This window comes from Paralichthys olivaceus, chromosome 18 (assembly GCF_024713975.1).
Source record: "Paralichthys olivaceus isolate ysfri-2021 chromosome 18, ASM2471397v2, whole genome shotgun sequence".
NCBI classification, from domain to species: Eukaryota; Metazoa; Chordata; class Actinopteri; order Pleuronectiformes; family Paralichthyidae; genus Paralichthys; species Paralichthys olivaceus.
This window is the reverse complement of record NC_091110.1, coordinates 12,538,195-12,554,290: the sequence shown is the minus strand read 5'-3', so window position 1 is coordinate 12,554,290 and position 16,096 is coordinate 12,538,195. Positions and strand designations below refer to the sequence as shown.

At 42.2% G+C, this 16,096-nt stretch overlaps 4 protein-coding genes across 4 annotated transcripts; 1 reads left to right on the top strand and 3 right to left on the bottom strand.

Annotated features, from left to right (window-relative positions):
• Positions 1–389: 389 nt before the first annotated feature.
• ess2 (ess-2 splicing factor homolog) lies at positions 390–4,044 on the bottom strand. Its single transcript, XM_020082045.2, has 10 exons — positions 3,639–4,044; positions 2,942–3,110; positions 2,747–2,830; positions 2,395–2,564; positions 2,019–2,136; positions 1,796–1,929; positions 1,582–1,684; positions 1,372–1,481; positions 1,040–1,155; positions 390–898 (listed from the first exon to the last, which is right to left on the bottom strand). The coding sequence occupies exons 1-10, from the start codon at positions 3,783–3,785 to the stop codon at positions 619–621; spliced, it is 1,431 nt and encodes a 476-aa protein (XP_019937604.1). The 5' UTR covers positions 3,786–4,044; the 3' UTR covers positions 390–618.
• An 807-nt stretch (positions 4,045–4,851) lies between these two features.
• Positions 4,852–6,394, bottom strand: LOC109626294 (homeobox protein goosecoid-2). The gene is given in 4 exon segments (XM_020082090.2): positions 4,852–5,292; positions 5,477–5,727; positions 5,820–6,228; positions 6,230–6,394. Coding segments are annotated over 4 exon segments (762 nt in total). The 5' UTR covers positions 6,254–6,394; the 3' UTR covers positions 4,852–5,214.
• A 3,122-nt stretch (positions 6,395–9,516) lies between these two features.
• On the top strand, positions 9,517–11,411 carry LOC109626292 (uncharacterized). The gene is made up of 2 exons (XM_020082088.2): positions 9,517–9,712; positions 10,634–11,411. The coding sequence occupies exons 1-2, from the start codon at positions 9,583–9,585 to the stop codon at positions 11,344–11,346; spliced, it is 843 nt and encodes a 280-aa protein (XP_019937647.2). The 5' UTR covers positions 9,517–9,582; the 3' UTR covers positions 11,347–11,411.
• Positions 11,355–15,119, bottom strand: rnf185 (ring finger protein 185). Its single transcript, XM_020082089.2, has 6 exons — positions 14,923–15,119; positions 13,804–13,822; positions 13,598–13,710; positions 13,420–13,474; positions 12,938–13,055; positions 11,355–12,851 (listed from the first exon to the last, which is right to left on the bottom strand). The coding sequence occupies exons 1-6, from the start codon at positions 15,117–15,119 to the stop codon at positions 12,754–12,756; spliced, it is 600 nt and encodes a 199-aa protein (XP_019937648.1). The 3' UTR covers positions 11,355–12,753.
• Between the last annotated feature and the right edge of the window lie 977 nt (positions 15,120–16,096).

The window sequence follows — 16,096 nt, the reverse complement described above, 5'->3', positions numbered from 1 at the left end:
GGAGCATGTGTGCTGACTTTCCCACACAACAGGCCAACCTCATTTTATAAAAAATGGCCTTACGGTACCCTGAGACCCTGTGTGAATATTTCTGGGTGTAGCAGCAATGCTGAACTGCAGGAAAACACCTGTGCATTTAGAGGGAGACACTAAAATGTCATGGCTACATTTATGAAGAACAGGGCAACAGGCTATTAGATGATGTGAGTTAAAATCCACATGAAATTCTCAGAAAGAAATAATGAGCTATAACTATATTTTAATATCAGTTAAGCATGTGCTGGTTCGTATGTGGGAGAAATAGTTTAACTGGAAAAAAACTGTACAAATCCCTTTAAAACTTGGTGTTTGAGATCAAAACTAAATATAAAAATAAGACAAACAAATAATTCCATAGAATTTGGAAAGTATATTTCACTGGGATCTACAGCAACCCATCTGTGCAAACATAAAACAAATAAATCCATAAAAATACATCAGTCCACTGTACATTTCTTTATCAAGCCATCGAAAGATGGGCTCTTAAATCACAGAGAAAAATTGGTGTGGAGAGTTTCTAATAAAGTTATCCACAATACAACGTCTTATAATATCCCGACAGAGAGGAGCTTCTCCTCGTTAGAAAAAGTCTGAGGCTTTCCTTCTCTTGGGAAGTTGCAGCAGATTGTCTGTGAGTGAGGCGACGTCCTGAGAGCTTGGTGTCTTGGCTTTGTTTGGCGTTGGCGTTCCTGATGGAGTAGCTGGGCCACCGAAGGGAGACTTGCAGCCAATGGCTCCGTGTGAGGGAGATGGGGTGTAGCTTGCTCTCAGGGCTTTGTCCGTGTATTTGCTAGACGTCCGATTGACGAGCCTCTGCAGGGCGGGGGTGAGGGCGGGGCTCAGACCTTTAGGTGTAAGACTGCAACACAAAGGTGATCAGTTAGTTCATGACGATAGTAACTTCTTAATCACACACACACTGTAAAAGCTGACGGATGGAGTAGGGTGTTGTTACCTGTAGAAGATAAAATCAAGTGTGAAGAAGGATGAACATTTTTACCTTGCAAGATTCTCAGTGACCTTTCGCAATGCCTCCTTTTTTTTGGCACGGTTTTTAGCAGCAGCTTCATTCGCCATCTTTAAACCCAGCCTCTCTCGCCGCCCAGGTTCTGGAATCTATAGAGACAATATTAAAAGGTTAAACATTATTGAAGGACCCTACAACACATTCCCATGTAAGGATATGTTGGAGTAATGGTGTCCTGAGCAGAGATTAAGTCACACTCCCACTGTGTGTGTTGCAATCCAAGCTTCTCAGTAATTTCTTTTGGAGGCTGGTCTGGGCAGCGGGTCCGATGCCAGCGCTAGTAAAAAATCGAAAGTGCTGAGTACCTTAAATGACGGACCATGATTCCTCTCAACATATGGTGAGTCTGATCCATCTAGACGAAAGGGTGTACTCTCGATCTCACCCCAGGTCATCAGAGGGGAGTCAGATACACCTGAAAAAAACGGACAAAACAACAGAATGTTGGCAGAGCTCTTGAATAATTTATTGCAACATTTAGTTCCAGGTGGAGAAGGATCAGAAGATGCACTTACCAGGTGCAGGGGAAGGCGTTCTCTCAAAACCATATCCATTCACGTTTGGGGACTCATGTGGGATGAGCTCTTTCCCATCAGGACCAACTTTACCCTGCTTGAACTGGACAAAGTAACATGACATATTAGCTGCATCCTTCAGGGATTATACTGAGGTATATAAACTCAATGCAACATCATCCTTTATTTCATGAACCATATTCCTAAAACTTACCTGTGCATTCAGAGCCGCAGCCTGTTGAATCTGGCTTTTGTTGAGAGCTTTGCTGAATGGGTCTCCAACGAAACGCGTATTCTTGTGAACAACCTCTCTTGGTTTTTTAAACACAGCATCGTCATCTTTAACTCCTGAATAAGAAAAAACACATTATATTAATTATTTTCTCTCTGAGATGTTTAATCATCATTTGTGCCGTTGATGTTTTAGAAACTCTTACCCTCTGGATAATACATCAAGGCATTCTTAGCTTTGTACTCCCATGTTTCCAGTCCAGCTTTGACACATTCAAGTGCTGCTTTCTCCACTGACGGTAAAGCAAGGTTCTCCTCGTGGCGCTGAAACATATTCATTGTTTATTAATGTTTTCACTGTAGTCAGCTAGCATTCACCTGCCACTATAAACTACTGCCTACCCACTAAATGCAAGCCCACAGTTGGAGATTATTTTAAAATACCCAACACATAAAAAGTATTTCTGTAATGAGCTATTCAATCATAAATAGTTCTACAACGTCACTAAAATAATGTGTGATCAGAACACCTGTTTTTCATTTGCTTTGAATTTAAGTAAAACCTAATCTGCACATGCGTACCTGTTTGTATTCAGCCTCAGCCTCATATAACCAGGCATGCTTCACTTTCTCCTTGTCTTTTGCCAGATCCATTATCTGTTCAAATGATGCATTGTCCTCACTGGTATTTTTAGCCAGGAAATGGTCCAGTGGTGGAAGCTCTTTTTCTTCCTTGTCATCATCTTTGCCATCTGTAAATAAAACATTAATAGTAAAGTACAGTTTAATTACCGTTAAACTTCTGTACGAGAATTTGTTTCACTATTGCTGCCAAATGCGTCTGTCCATGGGATGAAATGAGGAAGAGGGTAATATACAGCCTGTGGAATTATTAACAAAACGTGTTCTTCAAATTAAAAAATTAAATACTCACCGGCATCTAAACCTTTATTGCCACGAATGGAGGAGGGAGACCCTGGGTGACCAACTGGTGTCTCGAAGCTAGCCGGGGTCACATCTGACACACAAAATAAATCATAGTTGAAAATTACATTCATGGCAAAATCTGGTCTAGTGCAACTACCTTGTGAAATCAACTATTTAAAGCAAATTATATCAAAATACTCACAAGGGGCCGAAGATCGCGGTGTGGATTTAGTCAGAGATGATCCATATCGGATGGATATCTCCCTCATTCTCCCCAGGTCTCCGTTTTCCTCTGCGTCCAGATAGTCCTTCTGCGCTTGCAATTTTGTCACATCTGGGAAGAAATCCCTCTGGATGATCTTCTCCAAACTCTGTTGGAAGTACACAGGTAGGACTTGACTTGACATTCATAATTAAATTCATTGCGTATGAGAGGCTGTTACCTGAGGACCTATGGCTTATTTACAAATTCATTTATTACAAGATTATCAATATTGTTGGCATTTATTTTTCTGTCTTTTGGTTAAATGATTTGTCTAAGCACAGCCTCGTGTCTCCATGTGGCAGAGAATGTGGCAGCAGAATTAGGGATATTTGTAACCCAATATCATTTATGGACAAAACTCTTCATTTAGTCGAATCGTAATTTCACAGTTGTCAAACTCAGATCTTTCCTGAGTCGAACCTTCAACACTGACATGTTTAACAACAAGTTGATTTAAAGACCACTATATCATAACCACTCCAGATGCACAAAACTGAATCCTTTATCACAACAGACACGAAGCTCAACTTTAACCAGTGTCTTGTCTGTCTCTCACCTCGATGACTCAGTTGTTTTGTCTGATAACAAGTTAAACACTGTAACTACCACGCACGGCTGTCTGTCATCTCATTACCTCGATGTACTGCTCTTCGTCGAGGACCTTCCTGTTCGGCTTCCCCGTCCCTTTCTCTTCGGGCTGCGGCCGGAGAGCCATTGTTGTCACCGCCGCGGGGACGAGAGTCCCGGACAGGGCTCTCCTCACGCTGGCGCTGCCCTCCATCGTGGAGCCCTTCTAGCCTCACAGGCTAACGGCTAACGGGCAAATCGGTAACCGACAAACACCGACCGGACGGAAACGCAATGCGGCTTTTCTACCTCAAAAACACCGCGTACAAGCGTGAAGGGCACCGCGAGAATCCAGACGTCTTAAAAAGCTGCGAACAACTGCGATGCGTTAGCTTCGTATTATTAGCATCGATCATTAGCCACAACAGAGCGACAGCGTCCGACCGACGTAGTTCCGTACTGCGCGAGGTGACGTCACCGGAAGTTTAGCCTTATAGTATATTTTCAGGAATCTTTTTTTTTTTTTTTAACTTTTATTATTATTGAATTTAATTATTGAATACAATTATTTTAACTATTTAAATTTGATTGCATTTAGTTCTACTATTCATTGATATTGGTAATACTGACTTTGGAATAATAGACAAAAATCACAGTATGCTTGTCTATTATAACTTTGATCTTTGTAATCAATACTTGTTTATAGAACGTAGATCAATGTTCTCAGCAAGATCTACTTACTTGACAAAATAATCTTACAAAACCAAGTCAACCAAATAAATACACTTACACATTTAAGATTATATTAATAACATATATCATATTGAATTTAAAAGCTCCTTATTAGGATTCTTCTTTTAACAACAAAGAATTTATCAATGCTACTCATCCTTACTGATCACCATCATCTAATATGAAATAAAGGTAGTTTGCAGGATAGACTCTTCAAACAAGGGGCTTCAATCCAACGCTGTTATCTACTCACTTGCAGAATATATTTATATACATATTTATACATATACTAATACCTAACTCCTGGTATTATCCTGTATCCCCACTAAATATTGCCTGTGCTCCTGGGGTTCTGGTTTTAAAAACTAGAAGAGTTTATGCGAAAGCAGAAACAGATATGAAAGCAAGCCTAACAGATGTGGAGATCTGTCGGATGAAAACTTTTCTTTGTTTCTCTCTGAAACATAAACCTAAACCTAAAAAAGTACGAATATTTAAATTATATTTGTCATAATGTGGTTGTGGAAAAAAAACCTGATTCTTTCAGCTCTTTCAAAAGAACTTTATTTGTTATTAAAGGCACTTTTTTCACAACTGGTGCAAACTAGAACAATCAATTTACAAAATTAAAACTTGTCTTCCAGGATTTAAAAGACGTTTATGCGACCAGTGCTTCTATCATGTGCTCAACCAACCAGCTTCAAGAATAGGCTACAAAACTGCAGAGGATAAAGTCACATAATTAGTCACAGAAATCTCCATGTTTATTTATTTTCTGGTGGAAAAAAAGATTTAGTCTGCCTGTTTGTTAACTGATAACAATAAAATGTATTCCCTCAACCACTGACACACATACACAAATATAACTCTCTTCTTTTTCAGTGCCGTCATCCATATATACAGTACAAAGTTTAGTTTTCTGTATTTCCCACAGCAAACGATAGTCTTTTCTGACGCCTCCACTTTGCTCTTCGGTTTTTAAACCAAACCTGCCAGAAAAGTTAGTTAGTGGTAATTTCATTATTTCAGTGACATTTACTGTACTCACAATATCTGGCAACTTTTTTACTCACTTTTAAATACGTAGATCTACATTAGAAACCATTATCAAACACAAGTTTATCAACGCAGACATTAAACCCTGCATTATTCACTGAAATACAACAGACTCACCTCTACTCTTTCTTCTCTTAAGTGAGTGTGCTGTGCTAATTTCTCCCTCGTGTTCACGTCTGGATACTGATTCTGCAGGAACAGCTCCTCCAGAGCATCCAGCTGATCCTCGGTGAAAATCGTGCGGTGACGTCTGGTCCTCCTGTGCACCTGACCGGGCAGCTGCTCCTCTCTAAGAGCCTCTCCCAGCCTGCAGGGGTTGGAGAGCATCGCCGGGGGCCATCCATACTGACAGGTGGCAGGGAGGAAATCTGATTTGAGGTTAGGGAGGAGAGTCAGTCATTCAGAACACAAATCCAGCTTTTTAAAACGTGCTTAAACAGAGGGGATGGCTTAGTCTTACCTTCATGGATGAAATCAGCTCTGAGTATGTCTCCACAGTGGGAGCAGTAGCAGCAGCACACACAGGCGTGATGAACAACAGTCTCTGTCTGGTCCCCAGCAGGACTCACTGTCTTCTCTTTCACCGCAGCACCACTCGTCCCACACGTCCACCTGTCACCATTACTGTCCGGATATTTGGTCAATATGTTTTCTATAGTGAAAGGAAACTTTTGTCTCTCCATCCTCATCACTCCATCCATCTCTCATAGAGAGTCCAATAAAACAAAAGCAATGATAATCACAGTACATTGACACACAGCACTTTTTGACTGTTCAGGCTCGGCTGCTCTTCTCCTTCTCCTCTTTCTACAACACTGTGTCAGGCCCTTATAGTAAAATTGGGAGGCAAAAAAAAAATAGTAAAACTATAATCCCCCTGTGGACCAGACACATAAAACGGTTGAAACTTAATTCCTAGCTAATCTGGGCAGTTTTGTGAAGAGGTTAGGGAGGACGGCAGATTCAGTTAATCTTGCCTCATTCCTTTCTCCAAAAGAAATCAGATTTCACTGCATAAAATGAGAAGTTGAGAGCTCCTAAGATCCTTATTGTTGGGGTTTTAGAGAAAAGGGGATTGCTCGGTATTAGAAACCAGGATTTAGAGATGAACGTTTTTTTTTTTTGGTGTGGCCAGAGACTTGTGCATGCTGAACTTGAGGATTAGCTCCCTAAATTTATTTCATGATGTCACTTTCCCATTTAGCTTTATCACCAAATGATCTTGTGCAAATTAGTAGATATGGTCGGTAAATAAGACGAGTAATGATACACGGACAACGGCAATGCTTGCTGATCACACCCATTAAATAAAGCGAAGCAGATGAAGGAATTCCTTGTATTGTTAGTGCGATAGAGATATTTGTGGTGTCACTAATAGATTTGTATGTACAATATTACTCAATACAGATAAGCACAAATAGGGGTTCCTATTCAAGATTATGCATCATGTGTATTATCTGTGCGGTGCAGTCTTTTCAGTCTGACTCCTCTGACAATGTGCACAGCTGAGGTAAAGCTATTACAGGTTAAATTCACCCCCCCCCAACAAATCCTGTGATTTCATACAAGGCAATATACGAATTAATGGGTTTCCACAATCTGTCTTAAGCTCCGCTTATAAAGGCTTTTGAAAAACAGATAACAATAAACACCATCCCATCCTTTTCACCCGGGTTTAATAGCATCCAGATTGTTGACATATAGTTTGAGGAGCATGGGAGATCGCTATCTGCAGTTATTGTGGCTCTCAAAAGAAGGAATTGTAGCACATCCGCACTGGTTCAAACAGCTCAAATTTCATTACTGGGGATTAGATTGATAAAGGTTCATTTTGTTGTTGTAAAGAGAAATATGTGGTACAAGAAGTAAAGTGAGGGAAACCTCCTGCACATGAGGGTTCATACAGTTTTCTGGACTTTTGATTCTCTTCCATTTAAAGGAGTTTTTACTTGCAAACATTATTAACAGTGAAACAGGAGTAAACATTATTGGTGGGGCTCAGGAAATGATTCCTCTTATATCCTCAATAACACCTGAAGCCTGAATCTTATTACCTCGAAGGTGGTTATGTTTTGTCTGTTAGTTTGTTTGTTAGCAGGATTGCACAAAAATTACAACACCAACTTCCATGAAATTTCATGGAAGGGTGTGTCATGTCCGAAGGATGTTTTGCAGAACATTTCTGTGTACATGCTATATGTATCTGATGCAATACATGTATATGCAATATTTGGCCAAACACTAATCAGATATACTGACAAAAAAGATTGATCCACACAAGCCCAAGGCTGAAAAATACATTTAAATCAATTTCCTGTCATATCCTGTTAAAATGCACATTTTGGAGAGAAGTCTTTTCTGGAAAATAACACGTTTATCAGGGGAGAGTTGGAATGTGTGATGTGTGAGGTTCTTTTCAGCGTAATTATCAGTGACTAACGTGTCACGTTGGGACACAGACATATCCAGTGGCTGCTCAAATTGCAGGTCAGCGGGAGGAAAAATGAAAACATGAACAATAAAGGACACAAATCAAATCGGTTCAATTCCGACAGGAGACACAGGATTACAAAATACACCCACACACTGACTGTTGGTAAATGAGCAGAGAACCCAACATGACATGAGAGCATTCACGTGTGAAAAAGCTCAGTGTCTCTGCTTACCGCTGGACCGGGGCCGAAAACCTCCTGGGGAATTGGAGATTGCAGCTGTGAGACCAGGAAATGCAGAGGATCAACCTTCCTCTGTGTTTTCTTGTGCAGGGAAAACACAAGTGACTGCGATAGCTTAAGAAAACACACGTCAGATAACAATCCTCTGGGGGCTGGAGAGGAAGAACGCCACTCTGTGATTGCAGAAACTATACAGAAAGATACCTGTGTAAATACGAATATTATATTTCTCTACCCCCCCCCCCCCCTTTTTTTTCTCAAATCGTTTCCGTGAAATCTGAAAATGAGCTCTGGGACCTGGAGTTCAGTCTGTCTGGCTTCAACATCACCCGGCAGACTGTTGGAACTCACTGGGACCATATGTTTTGTTATTTAAGCAGGTTTACGTTACCGCCACTGAACTACACAGGAAGACAAATTGCTCCCATGTGCCACTGTGTTCTCATTGCACTTTTCCACATCCCACATTAATTTAGTAAGCAGCATCTGTGTCAGTTAAATATACATATCAGTCATTTATATTACATACAACCAGATTGTTTAAATCTTCCCTTTAATCTATTTGAATCCATTTGTAAGTAAGAATAGTATTTTACACTGACTGCATTGCAATCATAAGGGGTCAGTTCTTAGCCCTTTAACCACTTGAGGATCTAGAATATGAACCGGCAGAGGAAGTTAGGTGTCTACTCTTGTTAAATTAGTTGAATTCCATCACAACCATGACAAACTATTTGACAGTTCAGGATTTTATCTGCAGGAACTATTTTAGGATTCTAGCATGACTCAAACTATGGATTTTCCTATTTAGAAATAGAACTGTATACAACAAATAATGGAACAAATTAAAGAAAGTATGAAAAACTATTGTGCAATTGTCTTTTTTATTACAAATGTTATAGATTTGAAATATAGTTTACAAAACAATCACCTATGTGCACATAATGTTTCCTGTGGAGATGCAACCGATGCTGTCGCTAATCTGTCGTCATCCCCCGAGAGGCCACAACGAAACAAAGATGGAAAGGCTGATGATTACTTGCTTGGTTTTACTGTAATTATTTTAAGTAAAACAAATTTATTTCAGCTTTTATGCATAAAATAAATGATCAAGAATGGCTTTTGAGTTTTATTTCATTTCCCGGGAAATCATCTTGGGACCCTCTGTGTGCATTTGGAGACCCCACAGAGGGTCCCAGCCTCTAGTTTGGGAACCAGCGATCTAAAGGGTCAAAGAACCACAAACACTTTTCACTGTTGTGTTTGAGAGATAGCCTCCATCTCTGTGGTCTAATCATAAATCATAAAGATGTGGGTTTAAGTCTTTTCTTCTCTCACAGTGAAACTAAGAGTGATGGAGGCCTGTGTGCGGTGGTGCGCCCCCTGGCGGCCGGGTCCAGTCGAACGGCGGAGCGAAACGGCGCGGCACCGTCCGCCACCCGCGTCATCTCGCGTTGCGTCGAGCAGCAGCTGAGCGGAAAAGGCGGGAGAAGGCTGCCGCTTCCGCGTCCGCGCAGCCCCGCACACACCGAGCAGTGGAGGCGCAAAATGGACGATAAGTTAATATTGGCCGTTTTTAATTACCCGGAGCTTTACAACGTGACTTTACCCAACTACCGCTGCACAGAGAGCCGCGCACACGCCTGGAGGAACATCAGCATCTTACTGGGTCTCCCGTGTGAGTATGTTTGTTTGTGCCCCAACTTTACTCACACTTATTATCCGCGGAGGCGACGTCAGCGTGGAGCGCAGGGGAGAGGAGCGAGGGAACACACACGCGTGTTCAGCACACGTGTGTGTTTCACGTGTTGTTTCCGGCTGGTGGCCGTTTTTGTTGTTTTAATTCCGCGCGAGTGCAGCACGGTGCTGTGGCCGCAGCCGCGCGCACCCGCCGTGCTAGCGGTAGCAGCAGCAGCAGCCGCCGCTGCTCGCTCGCCTAGGCCGCGCTGCGCTGCGCTGCACGGCTCCGCTGCGCCGCGTGTGCTGCAAGGCTCTGCGCAGGAGGAGGGCACCGCAGACCCGCCGCACCGAGCCGCGTGTCGATCGTCAGGCTGCGATCACACAGCGAAGAGAAGACAAAGTGAAAAGCGGATGTGTCGTGGCAGCGGCAGCTCCGCGGTGTCTCTGGTTCAACATGTCAGTGTCAGAGACCCACACATGGTGCACAGGGTCACATCAACTTCAACTCAATGAGCGAGTTATTCTCTGTGTAAAACCAGATCACCTTTCAAAACACAGTTATAATGCATTTTACAAGTAAAGAAATACAAAAAATAAACCAATATTAAACAGTTATAAGGCGTCAGGGCCTAACAGTCCTCTTATGAGACTACATATAAATTAAATTCAGATAAATATGCCTGGTTTTATTTGTCAAGGTCCACGAATAACGAAAATGTTGAAAAACAACTTGCATTGTCACAGAAGGTGAAATGGATCTAGCCCCCTGATCCAAATCTGACCTTACATCATACACCATTCTATGATCAATAATGAACATCATAATCAGTCCTAATTAAAACATCAGTGTCCAGGTTACTTTGTTTATATTGTCCTCAGGAGAATCATTTGATTTACACTCTGAAATTTCTCTTTCCAGCTGAGGAGTGCAAAAGAAAATGGAAGAACATGAGAGACCGCTACTTGAAGGAGGTCCGAATGGAGATCAAAAGCAAGAAGCAAGGGGAGATCGTGCAGAGCAGGTGGAAATACAGACAACTGATGAATTTTATCGCGCCCTTCACTGGGTCAAGAAGCGGCGTGGCAGACATCTGCGGCAACGAAGATGACGACCAGGACAACCCTGACAACGAATCTGGCAGCATGGAGGGAGAAACCACGTCGTCTGAGGCGGTCAAGGCGCCGCAGTCCATCATGAAGGCCCCTGTGAGTCAACCTGAACTCAAGCCCCAAGTGGCGTTTGTGACGCAGGTTCCTTCAATGTCCCAGGACACTCAGATGGCCCAGCTGGCTGTTATGGCCAAGCTGCCTTCAAGCTCTCCGATCGCACCCATTAGCAAAACCGGGCGGAAGCGGCGTCTGATTCAAGAGTCACTTTCGCCGCCTTCCTCTCAAAGTATACAGTCCCCGACAAAATGGCTGGTCAAAGACAATGGCGCCTCATTTCCCACCAGGCCACGGGATGAGGATGAACTATTCCTGCTGAGCTTTGTTCCTGCTCTTAAGCGACTCGCTCCACAGAAAAGGTGCGAGACAAAAATAAAGATCCAGCAGATTATGTATGAAGCCGAGTTTAACGTCACACAGGCAGAATCCCAAGAGAAACACACAGAGCAAGAAGCACAAGACTGAACCAAACAGACTATTTTTGTACTTTATTCTGTTTTCTATAAACCTCTTCCACAGAATGACCAAAATATTGATTTTTTTCTTTTGTTACAGCATAAAGTGGTTTAGTTAAAGAAACATCTTTTTTCATGTAAAATAATTAAGACTGAAGAAAAACATTCTACTTCTCAACAGAGTATTTCCATTTTCCACACCACGTCTGTCTGGTGTGTCTTCATTTGCATATTAACTGAGCAGGTAAGGCTTATGTGAGAATGAAACCTTCATAGGAAAAAAAGAGCCTGATTAACATCTTTATTCACATTAGCTTTTACTGTCATAGTGTGAATTCAGATTAAGAGTAAAGATTTCATGTGATCAGACCAGCCTCCAAGTTCTCTCTACTCTGTAGTACAGTATTTAACATTTACTTACAAAGACATACAATAAACTGAGCAAAATAAAATATGTTACAATTTGGAGATAAATACTGTTTCATAGTTTAATCTTTCAACTGCATCATTGTAGTTTTAAAATGAAAAGACGATGACCGACATCGTTTTTGATTCAACAAAGCATGTGACCGATTTCTGTAAATTTTAACGAAAAGATGTGTAATTTGTAAGATCAGGTAGTATTAGAGTAAATAAAGAACACTCTTAGTACATTAGTGAACAGAGTGATGACGCTGAGGATGTACAGGCTCGTATTCAGTGTTTAATTAAAACTTTTGTTTGTTGGAAACATTTTGACATGTTCGAGTAGGAAAAGCACATTATATTAACCATCACCCTGTCAGGGTTTAAAGAGGCTGTGTCCTTCAGCATGGCCTCCGGAGACCCCAGTGGTCCTCAGAGGCAGAGGTATGATCTATGCAGGATTTCCTAATTGTGTCACCAGCTTCCGCCCACATAGTTAGCTTGTTTGCTTCATCTCAATAAATCCTGGGATATTTAGGCCCGAGAAGGATCCACTGATTGGATTCTTCGTTGCTCAGGATTGGAAAGACGCATTAGAAGGAGCCTTCGAAATAAATGGCCTAGTTGGGCTGTTGTGATGCAACTGGTTTTCTAATGGAGCCTCTAAAGTTTGCAACACCTGAATTGTGACATAGCAACAACATGGTAAACATTACCAGTCATGTACTTTTCCTACTAAGACACGTTCCAAATGTCCGGTGTGAAAACCCCTGATGTCAAAGGCAACCAATGTTACATGGTTCACCATCAAGTTGTTATTCTTAGATTAGCACTCATACATTTATTTTCAAAAAAACTGTTTTGTTCTAATCTCACATGGCTTGTTGAGAGAAAAAAAGAATCATCAAGGAAGAAAAACATGCATGGAGGCAGATAACCACGATGATGTGCCTTCCTGTCTCAACCCTGTCAGATCTCTTGGCTGAACCCCGCACGTTGTTTTCTTGCACATTCATGCAATCAGCAGCCAAAACATAATCACCAGAGCCACAAACAGGAAGAGTCGAGACAGAAACTGTTCGTCCATGTGCTGTGGCGTCCCGGGTGCCGCTGTTTGATGGGGAATTAGTTTGACAGTTATTTGATATGTTGAAAGGTACAGCATGGTGAAAGTGACGTGTGTAAAGCAGAAATACCTGGAGGAGGTCTCCCGTCATTGATGTTAAACGCTGTAGCGAAAATACCAAATGGAAAGGCACCGATTCCAAATGACATCTGGAAACCCCCATCTCCAAAACCAAACCCTTGAAATCCCTGCAAAACAGGAAAATGTGTGTTGTATAGTCGTGTATTCACCACATGTGACGCAGAGTTTATTGTATAGTTTGTCAGATGTGACGCAACAGGCAGGACAACTTGTGTTAATTCTCAAGAGTTGAAGCTGCAACTCAACACAGTGTGTTTAATGGATCCCAGTGGGAAAGGTCCTTTAGTTAATGAATAAAGCACAGGGCTGCACCACAGCACCTGCATCATTCTATGTAAGGATTTCATCATGAGTGCATGAGATTGCTTGACTGTTGACGTTTCACTGAGAGAATACACAAAGCTGCCTCACATCGTTGAAATCAAGAAAACATAAAAGAAATAATAATTTGTATTTGTGCAGAGTACTTACACCACGGTTTTCTGGTTCAGGCCTTTGCCCTTGTGGTCGAGGGGGTGTTCTTTCTCTATAAAACAGAAAAACACCATCGTGAGCATGTCTATCATTGCAGGACTATGAGGAGGATGATTGTGATGACTCAATTCATGAAGTTTGGAGTCAGTCTGGCCTGTAACACAAATATACCGACCTGGGGTCCTGTTGACCTGTGCTTCCCCGTCCATATAAGGGGATTACTTTGTCTCTACTGATGCCAGCTTTACACACCGGACACACTTGTTTACTGGGTCTGGTCTCCAACCACTGCATAAAAGACAAAGACGCGATAAAGCACCACCCTCTCATTTGCATTTGCAAAATGAGGAAAAGGAAATAAAACCAAAAGTTTTGACATACCTGATGCAAACACGGCCAACTGATTGAGAGGAAATGCAACAGGGGTTGGAAAGGGAAGACATGTGATTAGTGAAACACTGACTTTGCAAAATATACCTTTGCTAATAAAATGGCATCTATAGATGAGAGGTGAGAGAAAAGAAACCAGGCTTCTTGCACTGGGCTTTATCTACTGTTTCTAAATGATTAACTAAATAAATACTGTCACCACTTATAACAGACCAGATGCTCGAGACGTGACTTGTTCCCAGCGGACAAAAGTTGGTCAGAGTATATTTGAAGAGGTGCACCAAGCTGCAGAGGCTGTAAAGTTTCCATGAAAGTGACCAAAATAAAAAAATCCAACACATTACACTGACAGTTGTATTTATAGACCACACTCAGTGTCTTCCTATCACCTTACACTTAAAATATTTGTATGGTCAATATCCCCATTAGCACATTCTTCTTTACACTTTCCTCTCACTGAAGTGAACTTATCCTTCAATCATTTTGCCCTTTTATTATTCTTATGCTCTTGTGTTTGACTGTTCCATGTGCTACCGGAAGCCTCAATTGCCCCGAGGATCAATAAGTTACCAAACAAACTAACTATCTACCTATCTCACCTTTAAACAGTTCACCAGAAATAATACGTTTTCCTAAAATCCAAGTGTAACCATTATAAGTGGAGGGGAAATAATACAATTTCTGTAATGACTAATAAAGTTTATAATAATGTTTTAGGATCAGAGCTGTTATAACAACAGAGTGTGATATTTGTCCACCCATGTGGTGGGTGTTGGTGTTTTTCAGACATGCCTGGTGATCTTTAAACACAACCCAGGACAACTTAGTTCAATCTGAATAAGTGCTGATGTCTTCACGTGTTTTAAAGTGTGAGATAACAAAGTCATTTCAAAGTGAACAACTCGTGATGGCTGTTGTTGACACTGGCCAGCATGATGTATGCCAATAAACTGGTTTGCCTATTGTTCAGTAACATGATGAAGATTAGCTTTAACAACAGTCTCAGTGAGTCTGGAGGTCTGGACTCTGTCTGTGGCCTCATTACCCGGACAAACACTGAGGAGGCGGGTTAAAAAAGCTCCACTTATCCCCCCGCAGCCACTATCATACCAGAAGAGGTGTCCACACAGGCTGATCACTGCATCCTTGGCGGTGTCCAGACATATGTTACACTCGAAGGTGCTGTCCTGGTTGCCGCTGTCGGCCCCCGCGCTGGAGCCGCTGGACCCGGGGCTCGGGTTGTCGGTGGCCGCGGTGGAAGGGCCGGAGGCCGTAGGAGGAGGTGGAACGGGGGCAGCGGTGGCCATTTAAAACCGAAATCCTCTCAAAACAGGCAAGTTCGGGTGGAGTGACTCCGCCGGTGGCACCCAGCGCTTCACAACACACACATACGGAGGTCCAGGCTGAGGTTAGTGTTCCTACAGGCGGAGAGGTCCCGCAGGTAACAGGGAGCTAGCTTTAGCTACGCAGCGGCTAACGTTAGCTAGCGGAGCGAACCGATGGTTTAACCGGATACACAGCGGAGATAAACACACACAGGGGCGGTGTGAGCTGAGCGGTGGGTCCACGGAATGACCCGTGACTTGTGAGGAGTTGTGGTGGGTCGCTTACAGCTGATTGCATCACACATCCGCTACAGACCCGGCAGTAGATCCAGAGAGGGGGGGGGCTGGCATGCTGCTGCTGCCCTCAGTGTTGTCTGTCAGGAGGCTCACAGAGCACCTGAGTGAGTGTAAACCTGCAGTCATTAACCACGCAATAATCCCATTCATAAGTTTGCACCTCAGAGTCACCAACCTTTTTGAAACTGAGAGCTACTCCATGGGTACTGAGTCATTCGAAGGGCTACCAGTTTGATACACTCTTCTGAAATAACCAACTTGCTCAGTTTGCCTTTAGTTATATATTATTATTAATGATAAATGATACTGACTTGCTGTGAAGACACTGATCATGTTAATGATTATTCACAATAATTATCAACAATGACTTAACAAGGTGGGAAACAGATAATATCAATATTCAACACTTCATTTCTATTAATCTATATTAATGTCCCATTTACACTAGCCACTGACAAACCCTTTTAACAAATCATAGTCAATAGTCAACTTCAATATGAGAATACAAATTTTACAGTATAAAAAATAAATATTTAAATTGAATTAGAAACGTGTATCAAATTTTAGACGCAGCTCGCTGGTGAGTTGTCTTGTTTTTAGAACAGGCCTGCGGGCGACTCATGTGGTCCTTGGGGGGCTTCCTGGTGCCCGCGGGCACTGTG